The 24,868-nt window shown below is 31.8% G+C and overlaps 2 protein-coding genes across 3 annotated transcripts in view; one reads left to right on the top strand and one right to left on the bottom strand.

The window, feature by feature from the left end:
- Positions 1 to 2,025: 2,025 nt before the first annotated feature.
- On the bottom strand, positions 2,026 to 19,242 carry LOC134724994 (zinc finger CCHC domain-containing protein 7-like). The gene is made up of 9 exons (XM_063588437.1): positions 19,143 to 19,242; positions 13,403 to 14,013; positions 12,621 to 12,754; positions 11,717 to 11,890; positions 10,978 to 11,013; positions 4,625 to 4,714; positions 3,914 to 4,013; positions 3,186 to 3,581; positions 2,026 to 2,217 (listed from the first exon to the last, which is right to left on the bottom strand). Exons 2-9 carry the CDS (start codon positions 14,007 to 14,009, stop codon positions 2,096 to 2,098), a joined length of 1,659 nt encoding a protein of 552 aa, XP_063444507.1. The 5' UTR covers positions 14,010 to 14,013; positions 19,143 to 19,242; the 3' UTR covers positions 2,026 to 2,095.
- A 150-nt stretch (positions 19,243 to 19,392) lies between these two features.
- Positions 19,393 to 24,868, top strand: part of LOC134724993 (intraflagellar transport protein 70A-like) — a 52,716-nt gene continuing 47,240 nt past the window's right edge. The window contains exons 1-4 of one of the 2 annotated variants that reach the window (XM_063588435.1): positions 19,393 to 19,479; positions 21,914 to 21,979; positions 22,453 to 22,662; positions 24,701 to 24,733. In XM_063588435.1, the coding sequence (XP_063444505.1) occupies positions 19,426 to 19,479; positions 21,914 to 21,979; positions 22,453 to 22,662; positions 24,701 to 24,733 (363 nt within the window). In that variant the 5' untranslated portion in view covers positions 19,393 to 19,425. The remainder of the gene's footprint in view (positions 19,480 to 21,913; positions 21,980 to 22,452; positions 22,663 to 24,700; positions 24,734 to 24,868) is intronic. The other variant, XM_063588436.1, reaches the window with a different exon arrangement.

The following is a 24,868-nucleotide window of genomic DNA, read 5'->3' as shown; positions in this document are numbered from 1 at the left end:
TTTATGACTTACAAACAGCAGTATGTTACTGTTGCCTTTATTTTATACTATTGCAGTTTGCAAAAATGCATTATTAACATGGCTAGAGAAGGGGTCATAAAGATTAACAATACGTTCTGATCATTTCATTTTATAGTTTCATTGATATCTATTGTGAATATCATGCAGTTTTTTAAACAAAATATTGGTAGACCGATCTTCTAATGGAGGCTAAGTTACTACGCTTGTATGAGGAATTGGAACGTCGTGTAATTCAATAGAAAACAACTATTACATTGTTCTTGCTATTTCCGCCTGCTGACCAGTTGAACAGCTTGATTGTATGAACCATTTTGATATTGAATCAGAATTTCAAATGAACAGCATAAGTTGGCGAGAGACACATATCAATAAATTAACTGTGGTTTGATAAAAGTTTATGTCACATTCTTCATTGGTGGACTAGAACAGGATTGTTTAAAACAAAATACACTAACAAGGAGGGTCTCAACTGCACAATTGATAAACATTGGATTTAAAATTTAAAATTCAACATATATATTAATAAAAAAAATAAAGAAATACCATGAACAAACTGATGTTCCCACAATTTTTGGTTGGTTTGTCAAATCTTTTAATTTCATGTGCTCCATTTAAGACCTAAGGATTGTCTTTTCATTTTTTTGTTGCTAAGGTCATAATGTTGTAGGTAATGTTTTTAAACTAGCATGATTTTTATTACTTCCTTGCTTTTAATCTTCCGTTTACAAAAATATAAATAGTTAGATATTAATATTACTGCTTGATGTCATTTATATATAAATTTAACTAGTGAAACTGTGAGCTACTGCTCACTGATGATACCCTCGTCTGCCCAGTAATATTAAGAGACAATTATCAAGTAATGACTTTGTTTTCTTTGAAGTGTTTTTATTAAGTTGCTCTTGAAGGAAGCATCTGTTACATCTCTGAAACAGGCACTCTCTGATGCTTTTTCTAAGGATGTTGTGCCAGTTTGATCACTGTCAGTTTTAGTGTTCTTGTCTTCTTTTGCATTTTTCTTTTGGGTTTCATTTGTGGCACTTTGATTTAGAATTAAACGGTCACTCTCTGATGCTTTTGCTAAGGACGTTATGCCAAAAGATGCAGTTTGATCACTGTCAGTTTTAGTGTTCTTGTCTACTTTTGCATTTTCCTTCTGTTTTTCATTTGTGACACTTTGTTTTTGAAATTTGTCAACATTTACAGGGAGATATTTATATCTAGTGCTTGAACTTGGTTTTGAAAAGTCCCTGTAACTGCATGCAGGGCTGTCCATTTCACTTAATAATGTATTTGTGTCTGAATTGTCTCCCGATTCCCATGATTCACTATCACTCTCTGTATCGGTGGCCATTTTTGTTTTGTTTTGTTTTGTTTCAGCAGACGAAGTAAGTGCTTTAGACTTGTCAGGAAAAGGGTGTTTAAGCTCTGATAGAACTTTGCATAATTTAATGTAAAATGTTTTAGCTTTGCCATGATTAAACACAAGTGCATTTTAACAATTTTAATTAAATTTGTTATTGGTTTTACTTTGAATAATTGGTTTATACTGTAAATATAGTTTTAATTGTGAAATTTTCCACCCCTGCTTTGTTGACATTTGTTTTGGTAGACTGATCTCAATGTAGGTCATACCAGGAGTTCATGCAAGTTCACAGAGTTCAATTTAAATAAAAAGTAGTCCCGCCTACGTTATTTAGAATCCTGTGGGACACGTTTTTACTATTGCTTATTCAATAAAAAAGGTAAATTTGGCAACATGAAAATTGCACAATGCAAAAATTAGTATGCAAGGGTAATTTATTTGGTCAAATCATCTTTGTAGGTGACATGCTCATTACAATGATGGAATTAATGTTGGGAGAATTTGTTGATATTTCCACCTCAAGTTGATAATGGTTCCTCAGAGCTCGCGCTATCGTGATACAATTTTACGGATACATTGAGGAAACAGATATAGCAGTAGGGAAGGATGATAAGAGACAATTATCAAGTAAAGGAAAGAACAGCTGGTAATAATTTATTAGTAAACATTCTTTTCAAAACAATAAATACATCACTAATGTCTCATTCATTATCTTTTTGGATTACTGATTGTAAACCTTAGATCTTTTATATTAAATCCTCTATTACTACTTTGTGTACCAGTCTTGTGTTTTATAGATGGACCATCTTTCTTATTCTTCTTTAATTTATCTGAAAAATATAATCAAGAAAATTCTTAACTAAATGTCAGCAAGTTAAATTACAATATTAATTATATTCGCTAAAACCGACATATGCATAATATGTGAAACACGCCTTTATAAGTCTGGTATGAATTTTAATTTTAGTTTCTTGTGTATATTTGGGAGTTTAGTTTGACATCCATTATCACTGAACTGGTATACATTTTTATTTAGGGCAAGCCGAAGCACGCCTCCAGGTGCAAGAGTTTCTTGCTGCATTAAAAAAAAAGAAGACCCATTGGTGGCCTTTGGATGTTGTCTGCTCTTTGGTAGGGTTGTTGTTTCTTTGACACATTCCCCAATTTTATTTTAATATTACAATGACCAACTAGAAATTCTAAGTTCTTACTTGTTTGGGTTTAAACAACCTTGATTGGTTATAAAGCCCACGAAATGTCGGTTTAATCTGAGTACAGGAAATATTTTCAACATAAATCTACAAGGAAGATGAGTACAAAAAAGAATTACGGCAAATTAACTTTCCCACATGTTGATGTCACATGGGCATGGCAACAAACCCATCAGTGTGTTTTCTTAGTTGCAATGTCATGGTATTTTAAGGTACTCAACCCTCTTCTTACAAATGGGGTTTTATTTGTAGAATGTGTAGGATCAAGAAATTGTGAAGTTTCAAGTAAATATGCTTCTATTGATTATATATGGAATTTGATCAAAACTTGCATGTTCATGGATGTTTAATTTCGTGGTTTTGTTAAAATATGCATACAAGCTTATAGAAAGCTTGTCATTCATTGAACATTTAATTTCATGGTTCATCTGTACAAACAAAATCTACAAACTTTGGTATCACACAAAAAATAATGAATCTGCAGTACATAAATGTGATGTGAATGCTTACATTAAATATAAATGGTCTGTTTCTAGTACTTCTTTAAAATCATTAAAAAAAACTCATTCTAGAATCTCTATACATACTTTTCTTTTTCTTGGGTAGGGGACCATAATATTCTTCCTCCAAACTCAATCTCTTTTTATTCTTTTTCTTTCTTTCCTTTTCCTTCCTTTTTATGCTTTTATCAAGTTTATTTTTATCTGATTTTATCTTTCTATTTCCGTATGTTTTCTTTTCACTAGTATATAAATCCATGTCCATCATTTTGCGGAATTTGTCAGGTTTTTTCTCCTTAAACGTCCATGTAGTCTTCTTTTTCTTTTTCTTAGTATAACTATAGTCATTGGTTTCAATGTAACTACTTCTATCAAAGTCTTCCTCATAGTTTTTTGTTATTTTGAAACCACCACTGTTTGAACTATATTCTTTGTCTATTTTCCTTATTTTCTTTGGACTGCTTGTATCCTCTTCATGCATTTCTGATGAAAAAATAAAAAATAAAGAATCAACTGCAACATAAGCATGAAATAAAGAAACCATTTTGAAGTCAGAATTTACATCATCCTTTGAAAGAATGGTGTTTATTTTGTCAAACTTAATTTTAATGCTAAAAATCTACATAAAAGGAATATGCCATCAAGTTCCTTTCAATTTACTTGAAATAAGTTAACCAAATTGTTTTGTTGTTGCAAGAATTATACAAGGAGAAACAAAAAATATATGACACAAAACAAAACTTTTTCATGGACTATTGAAATAAGATAATGTGTTATCCAAGTCAGTTTTTTAACACCAATTCATTAACTTTTACCTTTTTTTCTTTTGGCAACCCTGACATCAGACTTTCTGTATTGGGATATCAGTGTACATGATGGTAAAGTATGTCTGTCCATTCTCTCTTCCTCACAATCCTATTGAAAAAAGATAATCTTAATGAAAATTAAATTGTTATACCCTGGTAATCACTTAATTTAGTGCTACACGTGTTAAATAAGAAACAGCAAAGTGACATGATGTTAAGTTTTCCTGGGTAATGAAAACACTTGCTTCTTTGGGTTTTAAATTCATAGTTTTAATGTTAAACCACTTCTAGAGACACTGAAAAATATCTAATCAGAGGTATAACTGTACCCTTTTCCAGGTTTATTATAATTAAATTAACTAATGAAACATTTGTCCACCTGATTTTTTTTTGTGTGCAAAAGTAAGAAGAAATACATATCCTTTAGAAGCCTTGTTGGCTGTGTAGTTGGTCTATGTAGTCCAACTAGCCTGTCCGCATTGAGTTTGTGAGTTCAAATCCAGTATGTTGCAGGTGCATTTGACTCCAATCTAAATTTACTAGGATTGAAAGTTTCTAACCAATGGTCTGTGGTTTTTTGGCTTCCTCCATTGATAAAAATTGACAGACACAAAAAAAAATGGTGCTGATGAAAATGGCATTAAACATTAATGAATCAATCAAAATATTTGGACAACACAGCATGCAAAATTATAATCATGAAACTATAGATAAACTTACATGGTCAAAATGGTCATCTCCTGCACAATTTGAACAATGTTTGTATGGGTTTTCGTTGTCTTTACCTCTTACCAATGGACCATGAACAGTCTGAAATTAGTAAAATTACATCATAAATTACAAAATCATTTAAATCAATATTTTAATTGTAAAATCAGTTAAATCACAAATTAGATAAAAAAAAACATATAAGAAAAGTGTTACAATATCCACTGCCAAAACACATTTTTTATCTGCACAAGGGAATGTTCGATTAATTATATCAAAATTATTATGGTAAAAAAAAATCTCTTTCAAATTAAATATTTTACTAAACAATCTCTATTTTTATGTTAAGCTAACTATAAGACGAAGTGTAAACCAACATTTTCTACATAAGAAACTGCCTGTACCAATGCAGGAACATGACAGTTGTTGTCCATTCATGATGTGTTTGAGCTTTTTATTTTGTCAATTGATTAGGGACTTTTCTTCCTCAGAGTTCAATATTTTTGTGATTTTACTTTTCATTTGACATGTTTGAAGCATATCTTCACAACATATCATTGAGGGAGGCAGGACCTTTTTCGGGACCAAGGGTCAGGTGTTTATAAGCTTGGAATTTTTGGTTTGATCCTTTTGTGATCCTGGGATTCTTTTTTTTGAATGTCGGATGTCAGGAGTAAAATTTCTTAAAAAAAAAAGAAAAAAAAACGTCATAAATAACTAATAATCTATCTAACATTGAATATTTTGGATCAAATATTGATGAAAACAAAGGTCAATATGCCAATTTTTTAACTAGGTTATACCATATGGCAAAATTCCTCTGTAAATATCTGACTATTTATACATCTCAGCATCTTAAGGTGGCACGGTAGTATTTGCTTTCCAGAATTTAGGTTGCTCTTTTGTGTACCCTACTTAGGTAAATGTATCTAAACAGTGTGATTGGACAAAAAATACAGTATCAACTGAACATACTTTCCCAAACTGAGTGATGAATCAGGTGTAGAAAAATATGAAATAATTTTATATACAGATGAAAATGACTTTTTGAGAATTTTTTTAAATTTTGCATTCACTGCACCATAAAAGACCTAAAAGTACTAGTGGCCTTAGGATTTTAAAAATAGCAAAAAAAGTAAACGGTCATGGTACATATCCAAATTCATTTCTGAATGGTTAAATGAAAGTACCTCAGTTAACTGTGAATGTAGAATTTTTTGCAGTGTTAGAAAGTGGTGAAAATTCTAAAAAGGCTATCATTATCCCTTATGGCCAGGAAATACTACCGTGCCACCTTAAGGGGGATATACATTTTTACACTAAATCAATAAAGGAACTTTTTTTACCTATGCAATTTGTTAGTTTATCAATACAAAGTTGATTAAGGTCAACTTTGATAAAAACAAGCCTTAAATTCCACCCCTGAGAGTAAAAATTGCTGATTCAGCAAATTTTGCCTGATCTGTAGGTAATAATGTAAAAATTTACCTAGAAAGTAGAAATTCATTATTTTTATGTAACTGGCACTACATTTTTAATTATAAATGCTCGCTTTGACTTTTAACAGTGCCTGACACATGTGCAATCACTGAAATTTGAGACGCGACATTCTTCGGTTGCATGTACATCCTATTATTTTCACCGAAATAAATAAATTGCATAATTTCTTATTTTTTTCAACACAAATACAGCTATACTAGTTTTCTTGAGGTTTAAATTGTAGTTCTGATGTAACATGACACCAGTTGGAGCTTTTGGGGAACTAGTAAGTGGTTAAGGGGTCCTTACTTATTCATTAAGCTCTAATACTGGTCTGAAATAGAGATAGAAATAGTAGTTTCTTTACATCGAACATACCTTATTTTTGACAAAGAATGTTTTTATGATGTTATATCAGCAAGATTAAATGGTTTATTCATTTTCCATGCAAATACCATTAGTTGTTAAGATTTTCTGACAGTGAAAAGCACAATAAAGGCAAATTGATTATGTAAGGGGACATAATTTAATTTATTGCATGCATGAGAAATAGACAAACAGTCAACTTAGAGATGTGTTCTAGTACATGTATTGTCAAACAGATTTTGGAATAATAGTTAACTGCAATCTAAAGACTCTTGTTGTATTATTCTCATAATCTGAAAAATGTTTAAAGTAATATAAGGCATGCTGTAAAATGTGGAATGGACTTTAATACCAGTTTTCATGATTTGGTGCTAAAACTGTTTCTTTCAGTCAGATTAACCATAAACAGAGTTGGCAATCCACTAATTCCTCTTGAATCATCATGTTTGACTTCTGTGTTGATTTGAAACATCATAATTTTGGGTTTTGTTCAATCCTTAAGTAAAAATGGTAAGATGAAAAAAAAGTGAAAATCTGCCAGATGGGTAGGGATGTAATGTTTCATTTTTTTTGGGTAAGAAATGAGTGCAGACTAGTATTCTTTATTGTAATATGTTCCAAAATAAGAAGTCTATGCATCATAGGTGTCATGACTGGTTTCAAGTTTGTTATTTCTTGGTTAAGGTGGCACGGTAGTATTTGCTTTCCAGAATTTAGGTTGCTCTTTTGTGTACCCTACTTAGGTAAATGTATCTAAACAGTGTGATTGGACAAAAAATACAGTATCAACTGAACATACTTTCCCAAATTGAGTGATGAATCAGGTGTAGAAAAATATGAAATAATTTTATATACAGATGAAAATGACTTTTTGAGAATTTTTTTAAATTTTGCATTCACTGCACCCTAAAAGACCTAAAAGTACTAGTGGCCTTAGGATTTTAAAAATAGCAAAAAAAGTAAACGGTCATGGTACATATCCAAATTCATTTCTGAATGGTAAAATGAAAGTACCTCAGTTAACTGTGAATGTAGAATTTTTTGCAGTGTTAGAAAGTGATGAAAATTCTAAAAAGGCTATCATTATCCCTTATGGCCAGGAAATACTACCGTGCCACCTGTAACTGCTGAGGTCTGCTGCCATTGGAAATTTGTTATTTACTGAACTAATTTATATGGAAACTTTATGTTGACTTACTCTCCAATGGTGAATTTTGACCTCTTTTGTTTCATTGTATAAAATATATTTAGGCAAAATGGGCGGGAGTGCAGATTGCATAAGGTACAGTCACTCTAATAATTCATGATCCTATCGCTTGCTATGAATTTCTAGCAATCATAGCTTTTTTTCATAAGTTTATAAATGTGACAATTATTCAATGTCTAACAAAATCTTGTTTGATTTAAGAATGGAATGCTTCTTATTGTAACTTCATTGGGGTGTAAAAGCGTTGACCGGAGTACATTTTGTATGAAGGGCAGAACTAAAAATGTGCGTACAGTCAACGCTTTTACAACCCTATGAAGTTACAAAAAGAAGCATTCAATACTTATACATGTAATTACATTTTTTAGCTTTGATCATGAAAACACAAATTTTATAATTGTTTTATTTAATTCACATTTGCACTTTATTGTGGGACCACATGTTATCGTGAATGATAAGTTTTATTGAGTAATGCAATTGCTTAAGGAAAAACATGTGATGTGCAGTTAGCCAATCAGAATTAAGTATTATAATGAAACATACATCTTATGTAATTATAAAGTTATAAAGTCAATGTATCTAAAAGTTGCATTTTAGATAGCACTGCCTCCAGTTAGTTATAATTACAAAAAATAGGTTCATCTAATTTGAAAAACTGTTCAAATAGATAAAATATATACTCCACTTTTCAAACTTTTTATGTCATTCAAAATAATACTTCCAAAAGATTTTAAATTATCCCAAGACCCTCTTTCATTTCATACCAGAATTATTTAAACATTACTCATATTTCAAAAGTTGCAACTATGCATAGGAACTGATTTGTTTTTAATATGTACTACATTTTAAGGTCCGTACTGGCAGTACCCAAACTAATATAGCAGAGGCATTTCAAAAAAATTTCAAAAAAGGAGGGAGTGGCACTGACTGTTATGGAGGGGCCCTCTCCAGTCATGTTTCTGTGATTCCTTTTAAAATCAACAAAATTGTTCCAACAAAAGGGGGGGGGGACTGCATACCCTGCCCTTCACTTAATCTGCCTCTGAATAGTTCTTTACATATATACACACACATTGAACTGGAATTGATCATATTGAGTCAATATCATTGAAGTGTTGTGTCAAATATATTTATTTAGTGGTGTGTCAATTTAGCGAGGTAATATTTAGATCATAGATGGGTAAACATGTAATCATGAATGTTTCAATGGATCACACATTCAAATCTTCAGCTTAGATGTGTGTTTATACTATACACTTTTCCTTGTATCTAATCAATAATAATGATCTATCACATGTGGTTAACATATTTTTCTCAAATTACCATTCTTAATCACATTGTAGGTACAGAAACAAAATTGTAATTATCTCCCATGTTTAACCATACTATCATGGAAAAACAGTAAAACTTTTTAAACAGCTAAAGAAAAAGAAATTCAAATTCAAAATATATGATTCATCTAATAATCTACTATACATGTTGTACTGATAAAAATTTAGTTTACTACTAAAGGTGATTTGCCAGTTTTGTAACTAGGTTATACCATAAGGCAAAATTCCTTTCTAAATATCTGACTATTTATACATCTCAGCATCCATATCTACTGAGGTCTGCTGCCATTGGAAATTTGTTATTTACTGAACTGATTTATATGGAAACTTTATGTTGACTTACTCTCCAATGGTGAACTTTGACCTCTTTTGTTATATGAAATTAAATATGTTTCATTTTGTAAGTTGATGTATACCTAACTCAAATTAATCTTTTATAGAGTAAAAATGGACAAATTCTAATAAGAATTAAATCTGCTAGTGATCATCATACAATGTAACTCTTCGAAACATTTTTTCAAAATACTTCTCTTTATTAAAAAAATAGATGCACAGGAACAGAACATAGAATAACTTATTCAGGAATTCAGTTACCAGTATCATGATTATAGAAAAAAAATCAACATTTCACAAAACATACATGACATAAAATTAGGAATGCGTGTATTGCATTTGTCATGGTGTGTTATTTGGCTTAAATTTGTGTTAGTGTTATTTTGGATAAAAAAATGTTTTAATTTATGAAAGAAAATTTAATGTTTGTATTTTGTAAAAGTTTTAATTAATCTGTTTAATTAATTTTACCTATGCTGTGGCATTAGTACTTGAAATGTCACAGTTTGCTCAAAGCACTTAATTTTGAAAGACTAATTGTAATTAGCATATGTCACTTGGAAAGTTTACGTTTTTTTATCAAAGCTGTAATCAAAACATTATAGGATTAGGCTTTGTTAATTAATGTCTATTTTTTGTTAATGAGAGTAATATCTACATGTCGAGTCATATTGATTTATATTTGGTTTTAATATAAATAGCGTTGTGAAATTTAGGAAAATCAGTCACCTTTCAGAAACCAAACCTTTCACTTCTTAAGTCTATTATACTGGTACTGTAGGACTGTCGATCAGTCTACCAGTTGACTTTGTAGTGTTTAGACAAAAATGTATTTTTGACTCACCTTTTATTTTTGGGAATTTTTAAGATAACAGTCAGTGTTTCGGAAGCGTAACCTCACACTACTCATGTCAATATACTGGCCCTATAAGACTGTCTACCAGTCTACCAGTTGACTGTGTAGTGTGAGACTAAATTTATCTCTGACTCATAAATTTAACTTTAGAAAATACTTTTGAGAAACTTTTATTTTGATACTTTTATATTTTGAAATTGAGATTAATTACATTTTATGTTTTAGTAGTTTTGGCATTTATTTTGGATTTCACATTTAAGGAGAAATAGTTTTTACTTTGGAATTGATATTTAGATTTGATACTTTGTACTTGATTTAGATTATTATTATTATTTGGAATTGTTTACTAATTGATTTGTTATCATCATTCGTTTAAATTGTTACAGTAATTAAATTATGAAAACCTTCCTTGCGTTTTAGCTATGCCTATCAGAACATTAAGTCTAGCGATAGACTGACCCCCTGTCCCTTGGTTCCAGCACATACGAGTTAGCTCCCCCTTATCTAACAGTGCTCTGAAGTGAACCTTGGTGACACATTATTTAATTATCAATGCTGCCTGGTCACAAGTTCAATTCTAACTCTGATCTTGTTCCAGAATTCCCATTTCATGCCATAGGATGAGCTAGTTAGAAAACAAAAAAGAATGGGAAAACTGAGCACTGAGCTTTTAGTTATTGGTAGACTTTCCCTCATTAAGACAAAATCTTAAGATATTCTTTTACATTGCTTGAGATGGCTTTTTTGCAGATTTAAGCTTTGGAATATACTTCTAATACAAATTCACACTTACTGTTAGATGAAACTGTCTCCAAATTTCTGGACATTCCTGAAATAACAATTAGAATACCCCATAATTCATTAAGATTAATGGATGTCATTTCATAAGCAACACTGATTCAACATTGCACTATTCAAAAAGACTGTGCACCATTTCAAACAATTTGAGATGTAATCTCAATTCTTACTCTGATTCATAACATTATGCCAAAATAAATTCCAAATTGTAATTCAATTTCCAAAGACATCATTGAATTGGGTCATTGAAAGTAAATCATATGGTTAATGGTCAATAATGGGATAAAAGTCCTTTTTTTACTGCCATTAATTTATATAGAAAACTGATATCTTCAAATTGTTAGCCAACAGCTATTATCAATCAATAAAATTGAGAATGGCATTGGGGAATGTATCAAAGAGACAACAACCCGACCATAGAAAAAACAACAGCAGAAGGTCACCAACAGGTCTTCAATGTAACAAGAAATTCACGCACACCGAGGTGTCCTTCAGCTGGCCCCTAAACAAATATATACTAGTTCAGTGATAATGAACGCCATACTAATTTCCAAATTGTACACAAGAAACTAAAATTAAAATAATACAAGACTAACAAAGACTAGAGGCTCCTGACTTAGGACAGGCACAGAAATGTCTACTTTTCATCAATAAAATATTCAATTTATAACAAAAAAAGACATGATGGTTAAAAAGTCACACAAAAACATCACTTGGTATACTTTTTTACTTACATAAGCTGTATGTCCATACATTTGGCATCGATGGCAGTCTATATATTTAGATCGTCTTGATTTTGTACATTCATTTGTAATATGCCCTGGTGTGTTACAGTTAAAACATATAGGATTTTTACAATTTCTACCAGTGTGGCCCTCGTCTCCACATAAATAGCACGCTACTAATTTCTACAAAAAGAAATATTATAAAGTTCTCTCTGACTACAATTGATAGTAGGACTGAGTCCTACATTAAAGTCATAAGAAACAAGTAACTGGTAAAAAATAATGTTCATCCAATTCTTCAACCCATGCATACACACATCATAAACTTAGTCTTCTGTGCACGAATTAATCATTTTTTTCATGTAAATTTTGTATAATTGTCAATTTTTTTTTCAGTCGGTCAGTGTTGTTGTGAAAATATTGCAGGTTATTTAAGTCTGTGTTTTAAATTATCATTATAATAGTATCAGGCCCGTAGCCAGGAATTTCCAGACTTTAACAGTCACAATTCGAACAGAACATTGACTTTAACAGTGCTTATTTGTTTTCAAAGGGGGGGTTTGTCCTGGCTACGGGTATGAGTATGCAAAAATAGTAATACAACAGTCTAGTTTTTGAGCTTATCTGGACAAAATTAAACTAAATTGACTGCTTATAGCTAAATATAATTTCAAGTTTCCACTTAAATAAATGTTTGACATGTTTGAACATGTTGAAACAAAATAATCTTATTTTCTATTTTTTGGTAAAATCAAACCTTATGCCCTTTCAGAATTAGAGTATTATGCATATTCATGGATATTTCATATTCAAGTTCACTAACAGTATCCTTGTAGAATTTGTTAGGTATTTTGTAACTTCAGAATCACAAGTTTTTTTGGTAGAATAACCTAATTCATAAATCATACTTTACCTTAGGTTGGGGACAGACTTTAGATAAATGTCCCGTTTCATTACAATTATGGCATCTTACTGAAGATGATCTGTAATATCTTCCCAACAAAGGATTACCAACAAATCTGTCTCTATCAAGTATTGTCCATTTTTCTGAAAAATTGAGAAAAAAATTACCATCATGAAAATGAATTCATCATATAATTGTAAAGAAAGGCAACATTAAGCATTGTTAAGGAGGCTCGCAGGTATAAAAATTTCAGCAAAAAATTAAACATTTGTTTTATCATTACAAATTTTATTTATTCCACAATTAGTAATTACTTTATACTATGGTACAAAAATCACCCAGACAAAATGATTTGGTTTGGCCACAGATTACTTTAAAAATGTTTATATCATTGAATAAGCTCCAAATTATCTCCCTTTGGTGCAAAAATGTCATTTTTTGACGTCTAAATTAAAATATCTTTTTTAACTCATCGGCGACCTAAATAATTTATTATTGTTTTCAAACAAGCTGAACATAAACTAAATAATTGTAAAATTTAAGCGATTTCTGTAATTTAGTTCTTTTTTTTATTTCGATATTACTAATATTTCTCCTATTACATGTATTACATGTAGTTCAACAGAAAAAAAGGACATTAACAAAAATGTATGTTTCTTTCGGAGGCAGATTGTGAGCTAAAATGCATGGTGACCCCATATTTTTATTTTATATTTCTATAAAGGTATAAGATAAAGTTTAATCATAGAAAAAATTGCAAAATCCTATATTAGAAAAAAAAGTTTTATTACCTTCATCATCTTTTTCCCCAATATCCCTGACTGTCAGCTTATCTAACATGGTTCTCTGATTGAGATCTACATTCAGGACAATGTCACCCATGTCATCACAACTCTCGTCTAACATCATACAATCACTATCCATGTCAAGGTCAATGTCAGAACTGTCAACCTCTATTCCTTTATCAGAACTTATACTTATTGCATCTGTATCTGTTTGCGAATATATATGAATCACTTCTTCCTTCTTTCCCTTTTCATTTTTTTTCAATCCGTCAAAAGAGTCTATTAATAATCTCTTTTTCTTGGATTTTTTTCTCTTACAAGGTGAACCCTCTGTACTCGATGATATTGTTATACAACTGTCATTAAGTGATGATTTAATTGTCATTTTCTTATCCTCTGACTGTACTTCACTCTGTTTCAATTCTCCATTTTCTGAACATTGAAAAATGAAGTGTTTATCATCTTCTTCTTTTGCATTATCCTGACAGTAATGGATCTGAGCATACAATGCCTGTTCAATTTCTTCACGATCTGACTCACTACAATGGCTGTGTTCACTGTCAGAGCCTTTAAAGCCATCATCTTCAAACTGGTTATAACTAGAGGAAAACATTCTTCTACAAATGACACCAAAAATTAAATATTATAACATAAAGTGAAATATATCTGGCAAAATCAACAAATTACAAAATATACAAATACACTGTTTCAGCTCCTTTTTAATGTTTACCTGGTTTCTCCAGATACTTCATTTCAGGGGAGTTTAAATATTTAAGCACAGAACTCTGTTAAATCTGATACACCTGAATTTCCCGGACATTTATTTTCTATATGATATAGAAATTTTGGACTGTCAAATTTCAGAGAACGGTGAGAAAATATTCTATACTCTCCGATATTGAAATACTGTGGATTTATTTATTTTCATGGGTTCCAATTTTTGTGGATTAAGGAAAACTTGCATGTTATTGGATATTTGATTTTGTGGTTTTATCGTTGTTTGCATACAAGCAAATGGAAAATTAGTTATTTGTTGTACATTTAATTTAGTGGTTCATCTAGATCTGTACCCATGAAATCGATGGAAATTGATATAAAAAATGAATAAAAATGAAACCACAGTCATGACCATATCTCATTGTATCTTGGGAAACCATGGTAACTGTTTTAAAAATGCAGAAGGTCATACATATATTTGTTTGAACTACCTCAGAATTGACAATTTTTTTATCATTACTTTTCTAATTTTTGGAAATATTTTGGAAAATCAAGCACAAAAAAAGGTAGAATTTGAATGCTTAAATTGCTACTGGTCATTCAATATGATCATGGCTAAGTTGGGTCCCAGAGTTGAGAAGAAAGTCAAACTAATAAAAATGGCTTTGACTTTTTGATGTCAAAAGGAAGCTAGCATCACAGTAAAAAAACAAACAGTCTTTGAAAAAGTCATAATTATTTGGTCTACTTATGATTATGATTGTGTAATAGACCATTTTTGAATGAGTTATGTGCTTCACCTGAAAAGTTTGTCAATTATGCAAACCCTATGTGCATGATCTGAAGTCATTACCCAGATAGAAGGAACTGTCTATATCCCTGCACTATCATGACTATGAAGGTTGATCCAGCATCTTCATGATAGTCATTGTGCAGGATAAACTAGCAAAAATATTTGTTTAGAAGGTAGAATGTACTTTATCAAAATTCCTTAATGACACTATCATGACTATGACAGCATTGCTGATAAACAATTATAAGAATTAAATTTGCTGAATAATTTGAGCAAGATAGCTTGTATCGTATTTTTTCAACCTCTCCCTCAATACAAGAAGGAAGTGACAATGCCCTAAACACAAGTTCATTTAACCAAACTTTTAGACGAAAATGAAATGAACTTAAAAGTGATCTATTCACATTGGGACAATACACCTTATTGTCATTTGTCTGCCATAACTGGACATCACACAGGTTCATGTAGAACTTTGACATCATTATACAAAATATTTGACGCCACAATGGAAAAGAGTTTTTGTATGTCGTCAATAGTTCAAGTGGGACAAATTCTTGTGTCAGTCAGGAATAGCGATAAGGTGTATACTAATCTGTAGTTAAAATTGTGTAGTGCAATCCTAATTCAGGTAACTAAGTACTAAAGTAGGGAGGTACATTGTAATTGATTAATTTGGTATGGCAAGGATCATGAAAACAACAAAATAGTAATAAAGTGAAATAGAGATCTATAGAACTTCTTAAAATCAGCAAGACGAACCATCACAGTAAAATAGTTGGGACAATTATCAAGTAACTTACATAATCAAAAAACAAGAGAAGCAATACTAGGTGCACAACAACTTTACAAGTGTGTAGTCCGAGATTACTTTGACACCAACGGCTGGTTTGCCAGACAAGCTGGGGTCTTGGGACGTCAGAGCTTGTCCAATGTGGATATTTGCCAGTCCTGCTTCGTCGCTTCTGGTGCCAAAATGTGCCAACTAACCATGCTAACGGCTTTAGAATTATATAAATCAGGTGTCAATTTGTTCATTTTTCATTTATCTCTTTATTTATGTAAAATAAATGAAGAGATAAATGAAAAATAAACAAATTGACAACCGATTTATAAAATTCCAAAGCTGTTAGTTGGCACCAGAGGCGACGAAGCTGCGCATCTATTTTGGACAGGCAAATATCCACTTTTTCATATGGGGCGAGCTCTGACGTCCCAACGGCTTCAGCTTGTCTTGCAAAACAGCTGTTGGGCATCAGAGTAATCTCTGACAAGTGTGAAGATCCAAACGGAAACGATTATATGGGGACAAATTCCCAAATTATGCAATAACCGTAGAAAAATCAATAAAAAAAAAAAAAAAAAAAAATCGGGAACATTTTCCCTAAATTTTCATTGTACTAATGAACTCAAAATCGTTCAATTTTTTTGATGTCATGTTTTGAATTCCTGCATCTGTGTAGAAATCTACAATGTACTACCTTTTTCCGGTCTCGTTTGTATGAAACTTTGAGTAAAGTAAATATTTATCAGTCTAGTATAACCAGATAACATAAGAAGGAACACAATACCAATTTCTTTTTTAATAATTCCTTGATATGAAAAAACATTACCTGATGATAGCCTTTCTTTGTTTACATTGCATAACTGAATAACGTCACAACTAAAATCCCTAACAACAGAACAAAAATCGGAAACGTTTCAGTATTTCCGTTTGTTTTTTTTAACAAATATTTAAGTTACATAAAAATAATTCATACAGACTTCGTCCCCATTTTCAGGTAATGCCTGCCTCATAGTATTAAAATTAACCTGTCTCTTAGTCCAAATAATTATGACGTCTTGAAAGGCTATTATAATTTTTTTTCTTTTTAACCCTTAGACTGCTACGCGCGACTATTGTCGTTCCGATAAGACAGTCCGCTACTGGTACTCACGACTATAGTCGTTTCTGTAACTCGCTTGTTTACACAGTTACCATGGAATGGGAGGAGTCAATATTCATGAGATTGTGGCAGTTTCGACTTGTATGGATTCTGATTGGTTAAAAATCTGCGTTCTTTCGAGTGTCTCTTGACTTTTAATCAGGTATAAGGCAGATTTTACAATAAGAAGGAATTATTGTTTTTTTGTATCCATCAAAAAAGCAATTGCTGAAACTGTGAAACAGACTGTGTAATGGAGTAATGCATTATGTTATTGAATAAAATGTGTCTTTCTGAGTAAATAAAAATAAAAATTACTCTGTGCTTGTGTTTTTTGTTAGAATTAGAGGGTTTTCAATTTCAAAATATTGGACATGGAATAGACATCATGACCTACTTTACTGACATCCAGCTTATTTGGAGTGGAATTTTGAAGTATTATTTATAAGTTGAGCCTTATCACATGGACTGATATTTTAATAAAAAGTCTTCTTTTGTGTTTTAATCATAACTTTAAGGCAGATTTTTATTGGTAAAGGCTAAAAAAGGTAATTTAATAATATTGTTGCTAACGTCACGTCTTTTCCGTCCATTGTGGTATGTCACGATCGCAATTTTCTTGTTGGTTCTCAGACAGGCAATTGTAGTTATTTTTATCCCGGGTTTTATAAATAATTGAAAATAGCAATCATATTAAATTTGGATGACGTAAGGGGGTCAAAGGACTTGAGGAATCAATATCATTGGCTGTTTTATTTTTTGCGAACGTTACTACTTGAGGTTTCCGTCCAAATCAGTGTCACGTGAGCAACATATATTTAGATCTGTAACTCTCCTGTATAGGAGTTACGATATCGCCCTTTGCAGAATTAGATTCGGAGTCAGTTCCTTCACATGATGGGGTAGCAAAGAAGGTTAGTTGTATGTAATATCGTTACAAGAGGACCTTAAATGTATTCCGTCCATCAAAAAGACGTTCGCAACAAAACGTAATGTCATGATAGTAGATGTTGCTAATGTTACTATTACGAATTGGTTTCATGTGTATTCATTTGATATAAAGTACACCTGCAAATGACATTCTGTATATTTAGAAATTCTAAACCAGACTGTACAATTTAATACTTCAGGCATATATTAAACATCACTGTGTGCATACATTTGAACTTTTAAAGATGTTGTTGCTCATGTTACATGTCCAAATGTCGCTAACGTTACTTATTTTTGTCTCCGTCACGTTAGCAACATGAAAGTAGGAGACAGAACACAATACTGTAAAATCTGCCATAAGCAATAAACCGAAAGTGAAAATTTTTGATGAAAAAAGTGACAAAATGGCGGACATTATTTGGAGAAATGGCCAACACGTTCAGAAAAATTTCATTGATAACAATTTAACAGTGGCGGCCGATTAGGATTTGGACGAGAACCGAAGATATAATAGACAGGAATAGAATCATACTATCATAACTGCAAACAGGAGACTTTTAAAGCGAGAATTGCAGGGATTCCCAGACCTTGTTCAAAATGGATGACATGAAACAGGATTTGCAATGTTTATCATTTCGCCTTTCAAATGTGAATCAATATTGACTGACATTGATAGACCTGAACTTTAAGTTTGTCAAGATTATATATTGATGAAAGCTTTAACAATGATCTTGTCGTATAAATATATTTGTACATGGAAGTAAAAGTCGGCGCAGTGAAAGTTGGAGGAAAATATCGGAAAATATTTGCATAAAAACAGCCGTTGGTCTGAGAAGAAACTTTTATTTTTGGATTATCACAATGGAACTTAGTTCTTAAAAGAGATTTTTAACTATATTGGTTCAATTCTGAAGTCATGGATACTTTTACATTGATTGATTCGTTAATAAAACATGAAAAAATAAGTTTACCTTTGTTTACCTCTATTTGCACCTGAACAGGTAAAAAATGACCAGAGACTCACACAAAAATAAAATAAATAGAAAATACAGAATCCAACAATACTTTTTTATATAACTTTTATTTATGAATATTCAATATTTACAAAGATACAGCAATTGTAAGTGAACATGTTTATTTCATCAGTGATTAAAATTTTACTCAGCATTACACAAAAGTACAATAGAAATCAATGCAGCAGTCCAAGGGTTAAGGCGTCAAAGAAAAAAATTATAATAGCCTTTCAAGACGTCATAATTATTTGGACTACCTGTCTCTGTGAGTGTGAAACTGATTTTTGACCCAGACTGCCAGAGTAATCGACAGAATTGTAGTCTTGAAAATATTTTCAAAGAATAGTTTAATGAGAATATGATTAGCTTACACCAGTTAAACTGATTAAGGTATCAGCTGCTCATAGTAAGGTTTGTTTTACAATAATTTTAACATGCTCCAGAGATAGCCAAATCCTGTTTTGCATGGTCAAAAAGTTTTTTTCAATTATCGACAATGAGCGTAGATATTTTTCTTTTATTAAACGTAAAAATGACTTAGATTTATAACTTGAACTCAATCTTTTAAATGTTTTTTTAGAGCGAAGATCTACATCAAGCGTCTATTAGATTGAGACTTACATTCCTATCTGAGTTTACATTGGATACTGGAATATGGCTCATCTGCAGCTAAAAGAGGGCGAATATACCTCAACAATTTATGGATTGGTATATCTTTTAGTCATTGTTTTATTTTTCAACATACTAGTTTTGTAAATTCAGTATACGAGTAAAATCCATAGTTTACCTAACTTTTTATTTTCAAAATTCATGACACAATAAAATTGAAAAATACAAACAGATTAATTTAATTGATGACAATCTTTGCTACATGTACAGCCTACAATATATTACAGTGCCATGAAATGAGCTGAATAGAAAACATTACTTTACTACAATTTATATTTATCATGTATATTAAATCATGTAAATTAATATGTATTCAAATGACAAATATAGTAATAAACAGATAAACACAATCTTGTCGTGATTAATCATGGGTGCAAAAAATATGTGGATATCCTATACATCATGTACGTACATGTATAATATAGTCGATGATTGCAAAAAGCAGTACTACATTGCCTTCTTATCATTAGTCTTTAAACTTAGAATTAAAATATATTAATGATTATATGAAAATGTTTGAATGTTATGTTCGTAGTCTAGTGGTTAAGACTGATGGCTACAGTGCTGAAGGTCCAGAGTTCAATTCTCACTCAGGGTGCTAAAAATATTAGTACACCAGAAGTGTAATGTTCACTTTCTCCCACACAACTCTGGTACCCAGACCGGAGCTAAAACAAGAATGGGTACTTTGGGGGCCTTGGTTGGTCAAAGTTGTCCCCTACTTTGACCTGGAGATCTCTCTGGTTTGTCTGTTTCCACCGAGTGGCCCTGTGGTTCTCTCTGAGTACTTCGGCTTCCTCCACCATAATAACAGATTTCCCAGTGTCCTAACACTCCCTTTGTGTTGGGTGGGTATTGTAATTCACTCACTCACAGATTGTCCTTGTAAAAATAATTGTTGTATGAATATACGTTAGTCACACATCTCTGTTAATCCCAATAGGGAGTGTACATGGATGCCACTGTACCCTCGCAGCTTTCGAGGGGTTCTTCGGATATCGGAGACATTTACCAGTACATATACATGTACGTTAGACGGTTAGTAATTAGTTTGAGAGATACAAAAATGTATGTTGATTATCATATCATAGATCATAGATGCTTAATTTTTTTTATTTAATGCTACAAATTTAGGATCATGAGGTACATGTACATGTATACATGTAATGGATAGCAGACCTACAAAATTAGATTGGAATGAAAAAACCCATAAAAAACCACAGGGTAAAGAGGCACTAACTGCAAAATTAATGAAAGTGAGGTAGTGAAGTAAAAATTTGCTTATAGTGATCAGTTTTGTTCAGTTAAATTGTCAAAATCAGACAAGTCTGTATTTTTGTCCATCTGATGAGTAAAGCCTTTTTCAACTGATTTTTATAGTTCTTTCTTATGTCGTACTGTTATACAAAAATGTACATGTACCACTGTCCCAGATTAAAGGGAGGGTTGGGATCCCGCTAACATGTTTAACCCCGCCACATTATTTTTGTGCCTGTCCCAAGTCAGGAGCCTGTAAATTCAGTGGTTGTCGTTTGTTTATGTGTTATTTGTTTTTCATTCATTTTTTACATAAATAAGGCCGTTAGTTTTCTCGCTTGAATTGTTTTACATTGTCTTATCAGGGCCTGTTATAGCTGACTATGCAGTATGGACTTTGCTCATTGTTAAAGACCGTACGGTGACCTATAGTTGTTAATGTCTGTGTCATTTTGGTCTTTTGTGTATAGTTGTCTCATTGGCAATCATACCACATCTTCTTTTTTATAAAGCATGATGTTTTCGGCAGCATCAGATGTCAGCAATGTCATATCATATAGTTTGTGATTTGGTTAGAAGTTATATGAGAATTAGCATCTGTCATATTGTTTGAAATTATACATGACATGTGTACAACAGCCTGTGTGGATTTTGATTTTTCCACCTGCCCACCGTGCCCTCCCTATAGCTAGCTGTAATCTCTTTTTTGGAAAAAATATTGATAACAAATGCTTACCTGCTTTTATCAAATGATTGTACTTGCAAGTCTTTAAATGAAAAAAAAGAAATTGTATACCCACTCATACAGGTGGGTGAGCAGAGTGAACAAGGTCTGAATTTTGCCCACCGGGTGCCTACTCCCATGGTGGGCCGGTGGACAAAGCAAAATCCACCCAAGCCGTGGTGTACATGTAAAGTATAGCCCATATATATGCCCCCTCAGTCATGCTCTTTTGACTTTGAAACAAATTTCCTTAGTTTTGAATTTCATGTTAAAGTTAGTGATTGGTTTAGTTTAAGTGGAACAACCAGTGGTAATAATAAGTCTATGATATTTGGTGTGCTGTTGTATGAGCATTTTGGAGAATGTTTTTTTTAATTTTTCAATGCAGAAGCTTAAGGATTCATTTTAAAATTTACCTGATATCAATGCATTTATTATGTTTTTCATGTTTAAGTAACTCAAAAAAAATTATGTTGTAATTTTCTTTTATAGGTAAAAGATCAAAGGTACAATGATGCTGTCCAGATTCTTAATAATCAACTACAAAGTCATCAGAAAGTAAGTATTGAGTGTGCAGTCTTTAAAATAAATGTTAATGTGATGTATTAAATGTACATTGTATGAACACAATGAAAAGAATGCTGATAACATAATTTTAATTCTTCTTCAAATATGTTTGGTTATTGCATTAAAGATCTAACCCACTATTATTGTCAAACTTTTACTTTTAAATTACAAATGTACATTAGTTTGACCAAGGGGAGACAACTTTATTTTTTCTGCATAAAGACAATATGATACATGTATTAGGCTATAGGTGCAAATAGGTGGTAATTCATTCATCTGGATTTCACAGCAAATGTTGAAGCCTAAATGAAAATACATTGTATTACTACAGAAAATCAGATTTTCAATATCATGTACATGTATTTAGATAATTTGTTTTAAAAACAACAACACAAAATCATTATATCACTGAAATAAATGTAAAAACTTAATTTAAGCTTATCATATGTTATATATTTTTTCAGTCAAGAGCAGCCTTGTCGCTGTTGGGATATTGCTATTTCCAGATGCAGGATTTTGTTAATGCCTCAGACTGTTATGAACAGTTGAGTATAATGCATCCAGAAGTTGATGATTACAAGCTGTATTATTCCCAGTCCCTCCACAAGGCTTGTTTGTATCAGGAGGCCATGAAAGTTGCCTGTCAGATAGACAATCCAGAGTATCAAGGAAAAGTAAGATTTGACCAATCATATTTATTGATTTCATTACTAAGACTCACATCTTTCCATAATCAGAAAAAAATCTTCATCTTCTTTTTCATGTGCAAACTTCATTCATGCTTCATTGTACTGACATTAAAATTGTGTCAACTTATCTTATTTGAAGAATTAATCTTGTGCACATTAATCCTCCTACATGCAGAAATATACTTATATTTATCATTTATCCCATTTTTAGCTCACCTGGCCCGAAGGGCCAAGTGAGCTTTTCTCATCGCTTGGCGTCCGGCCTCCGTCGTCGTTAACTTTTACAAAAATCTTCTCCTCTGAAACTGCTGGGCCAAATTAATCCAAACTTGGCCATAATCATCATTGAGGTATCTAGTTTAAAAATTGTGTGGCGTGACCCTGCCAACCAACCAAGATGGTCACCACGGCTAAAAATAGAACATAGGGGTAAAATGCAGTTTTTGGCTTATAACTCAAAAACCAAAGCATTTAGAGCAAATTTGACTGGGGTTAAAATGTTCTTCAGGTCAAGATCTATCTGCCCTGAAATTTTCAGATGAATCAGACAACCAGTTGTTGGGTTGCTGCCCCTGAATTGGTAATTTTAGGGAAATTTTGCTGTTTTTGGTTATTATCCTGAATATTATTATAGATAGAGATAAACTGTTAACAACAATAATGTTCAGCAAAGTAAGATCTACAAATAAGTCAACATAATCAAAATGGTCAGTTGACCCCTTTAGGAGTTATTGCCCTTTATAGTCAATTTTTAACAATTTTTGTAAATCTTAGTAATCTTTTACAAAAATCTTCTCCTCTGAAACTACTAGGCCAAATTAAAACAAACTTGGCCACAATCATCATTGGGGTATCTAGTTAAAAAAATGTGTGGCGTGACTCGGCCAACCAACCAAGATGGCCGCCATTGCTAAAAATAGATCATAGGGGTAAAATGCAGTTTTTGGCTTATAACTCACAAACCAAAGCATTTAGAGCAAATCTGACAGGGGTTAAAATGTTCTTCAGGTCAAGATCTATCTGCCCTGAAATTTTCAGATGAATCGGACAACCCGTTGTTGGGTTGCTGCCCCTGAATTAGTCATTTTAAGGAAATTTTGCCGTTTTTTGTTATTATCTTGAATATTATTATAGATAGAGATAAACTGTAAAGAGCAACAATGTACAGCAAAGTAAGACTTAAAAATAAGTCAACATGACCAAAATGGTCAATTGACCCCTTAAGGAGTTATTGCCCTTTAAAGTCAATTTTTAACAATTTTCATAAAATTTGTAAATTTTAATTAACATTTTCGACTGAAACTCTTTGGCCAAGTTCAATATAGATAGAATGTTTGTAAGCAGCAAAAATGTTCAGTAAAGTAAGATGTACAAACACATCACCATCACCAAAACACAATTTTGTCATGAATTCAAATGCGTCATTTGTTTAATATTCACATAGACCAAGGTGAGCGACACAGGCTCTTTGGAGCCTCTAGTTATAACTGTGATAGTCAGATACTGTAACTCATAATCCCTATTAAGATGATTAAGATTATCTTCCCTTTGCCTAAGGTACTGGCATAGAATAAGGCCACACTTTAAAATATTTTGGTTTGCCCAAACCCTACCTGCTTTGGTTTTTGAGTTATAAGTCAAAAAAAGAAATTGGAGTATCAGATGTTTATTAGTCTTCATGTCTATTTGATTAAAAAAAAATTCTTCAAATCAGGGCAATAAAAGAATTTGAGAAGGCAGCTTTTTTCTAGGTAGGTAGCGTTTGGGCAAACAAACCTATTATTTATTATGGCCCTAATGCCAAAACAAATGCATACCTATTTATATTAGAAACATATATCTTCTTCTCTTAGTTTATAAGTAACTAATTGCAACATCTCTTTTCCAATTTAATGGAGGTTGCAGAAAGATTAATTACATTTTTTCTATAATATTTGAATGCCTCAGACATCTTAAGGAAAATGATAATTTTAGTGGATTGGATAGATATAATTCCAGCATTAATAATATTTTATCCACAAAGGATTCCAAAGCAATAGCTAAAAAGAAGCTTATGGTGAGGTTCATTAACTTTCCAGTTGTTCCTGTTTGTTTTATTTCATTGTTTTTATTTTTGTTTGTTTAAAGTTCTATTTATAATTGTTAAATGTATCTAAATAAAGAACAGATATTGTGTCCACATACTTTGCTT

This window comes from Mytilus trossulus, chromosome 7 (genome assembly GCF_036588685.1).
Source record: "Mytilus trossulus isolate FHL-02 chromosome 7, PNRI_Mtr1.1.1.hap1, whole genome shotgun sequence".
Classification (NCBI taxonomy): Eukaryota; Metazoa; Mollusca; class Bivalvia; order Mytilida; family Mytilidae; genus Mytilus; species Mytilus trossulus.
Note: the sequence above shows the minus strand (reverse complement) of the source record. Positions and strands in the feature narration are given on the sequence as shown.

Excerpts from the sequence above, each read along its gene's own strand:
- LOC134724994 (XM_063588437.1), bottom strand. The coding sequence starts at position 14,009 with ATGTTTTCCTCTAGTTATAACCAGTTTGAAGATGATGGCTTTAAAGGC. Across the intron at positions 11,891-12,620 it reads AAGTCTGTCCCCAACCTAAG|AAATTAGTAGCGTGCTATTT; the intron begins GTAAAGTATGAT and ends TTCTTTTTGTAG. Across the intron at positions 11,014-11,716 it reads TGTATGGACATACAGCTTAT|GAATGTCCAGAAATTTGGAG; the intron begins GTAAGTAAAAAA and ends TTGTTATTTCAG.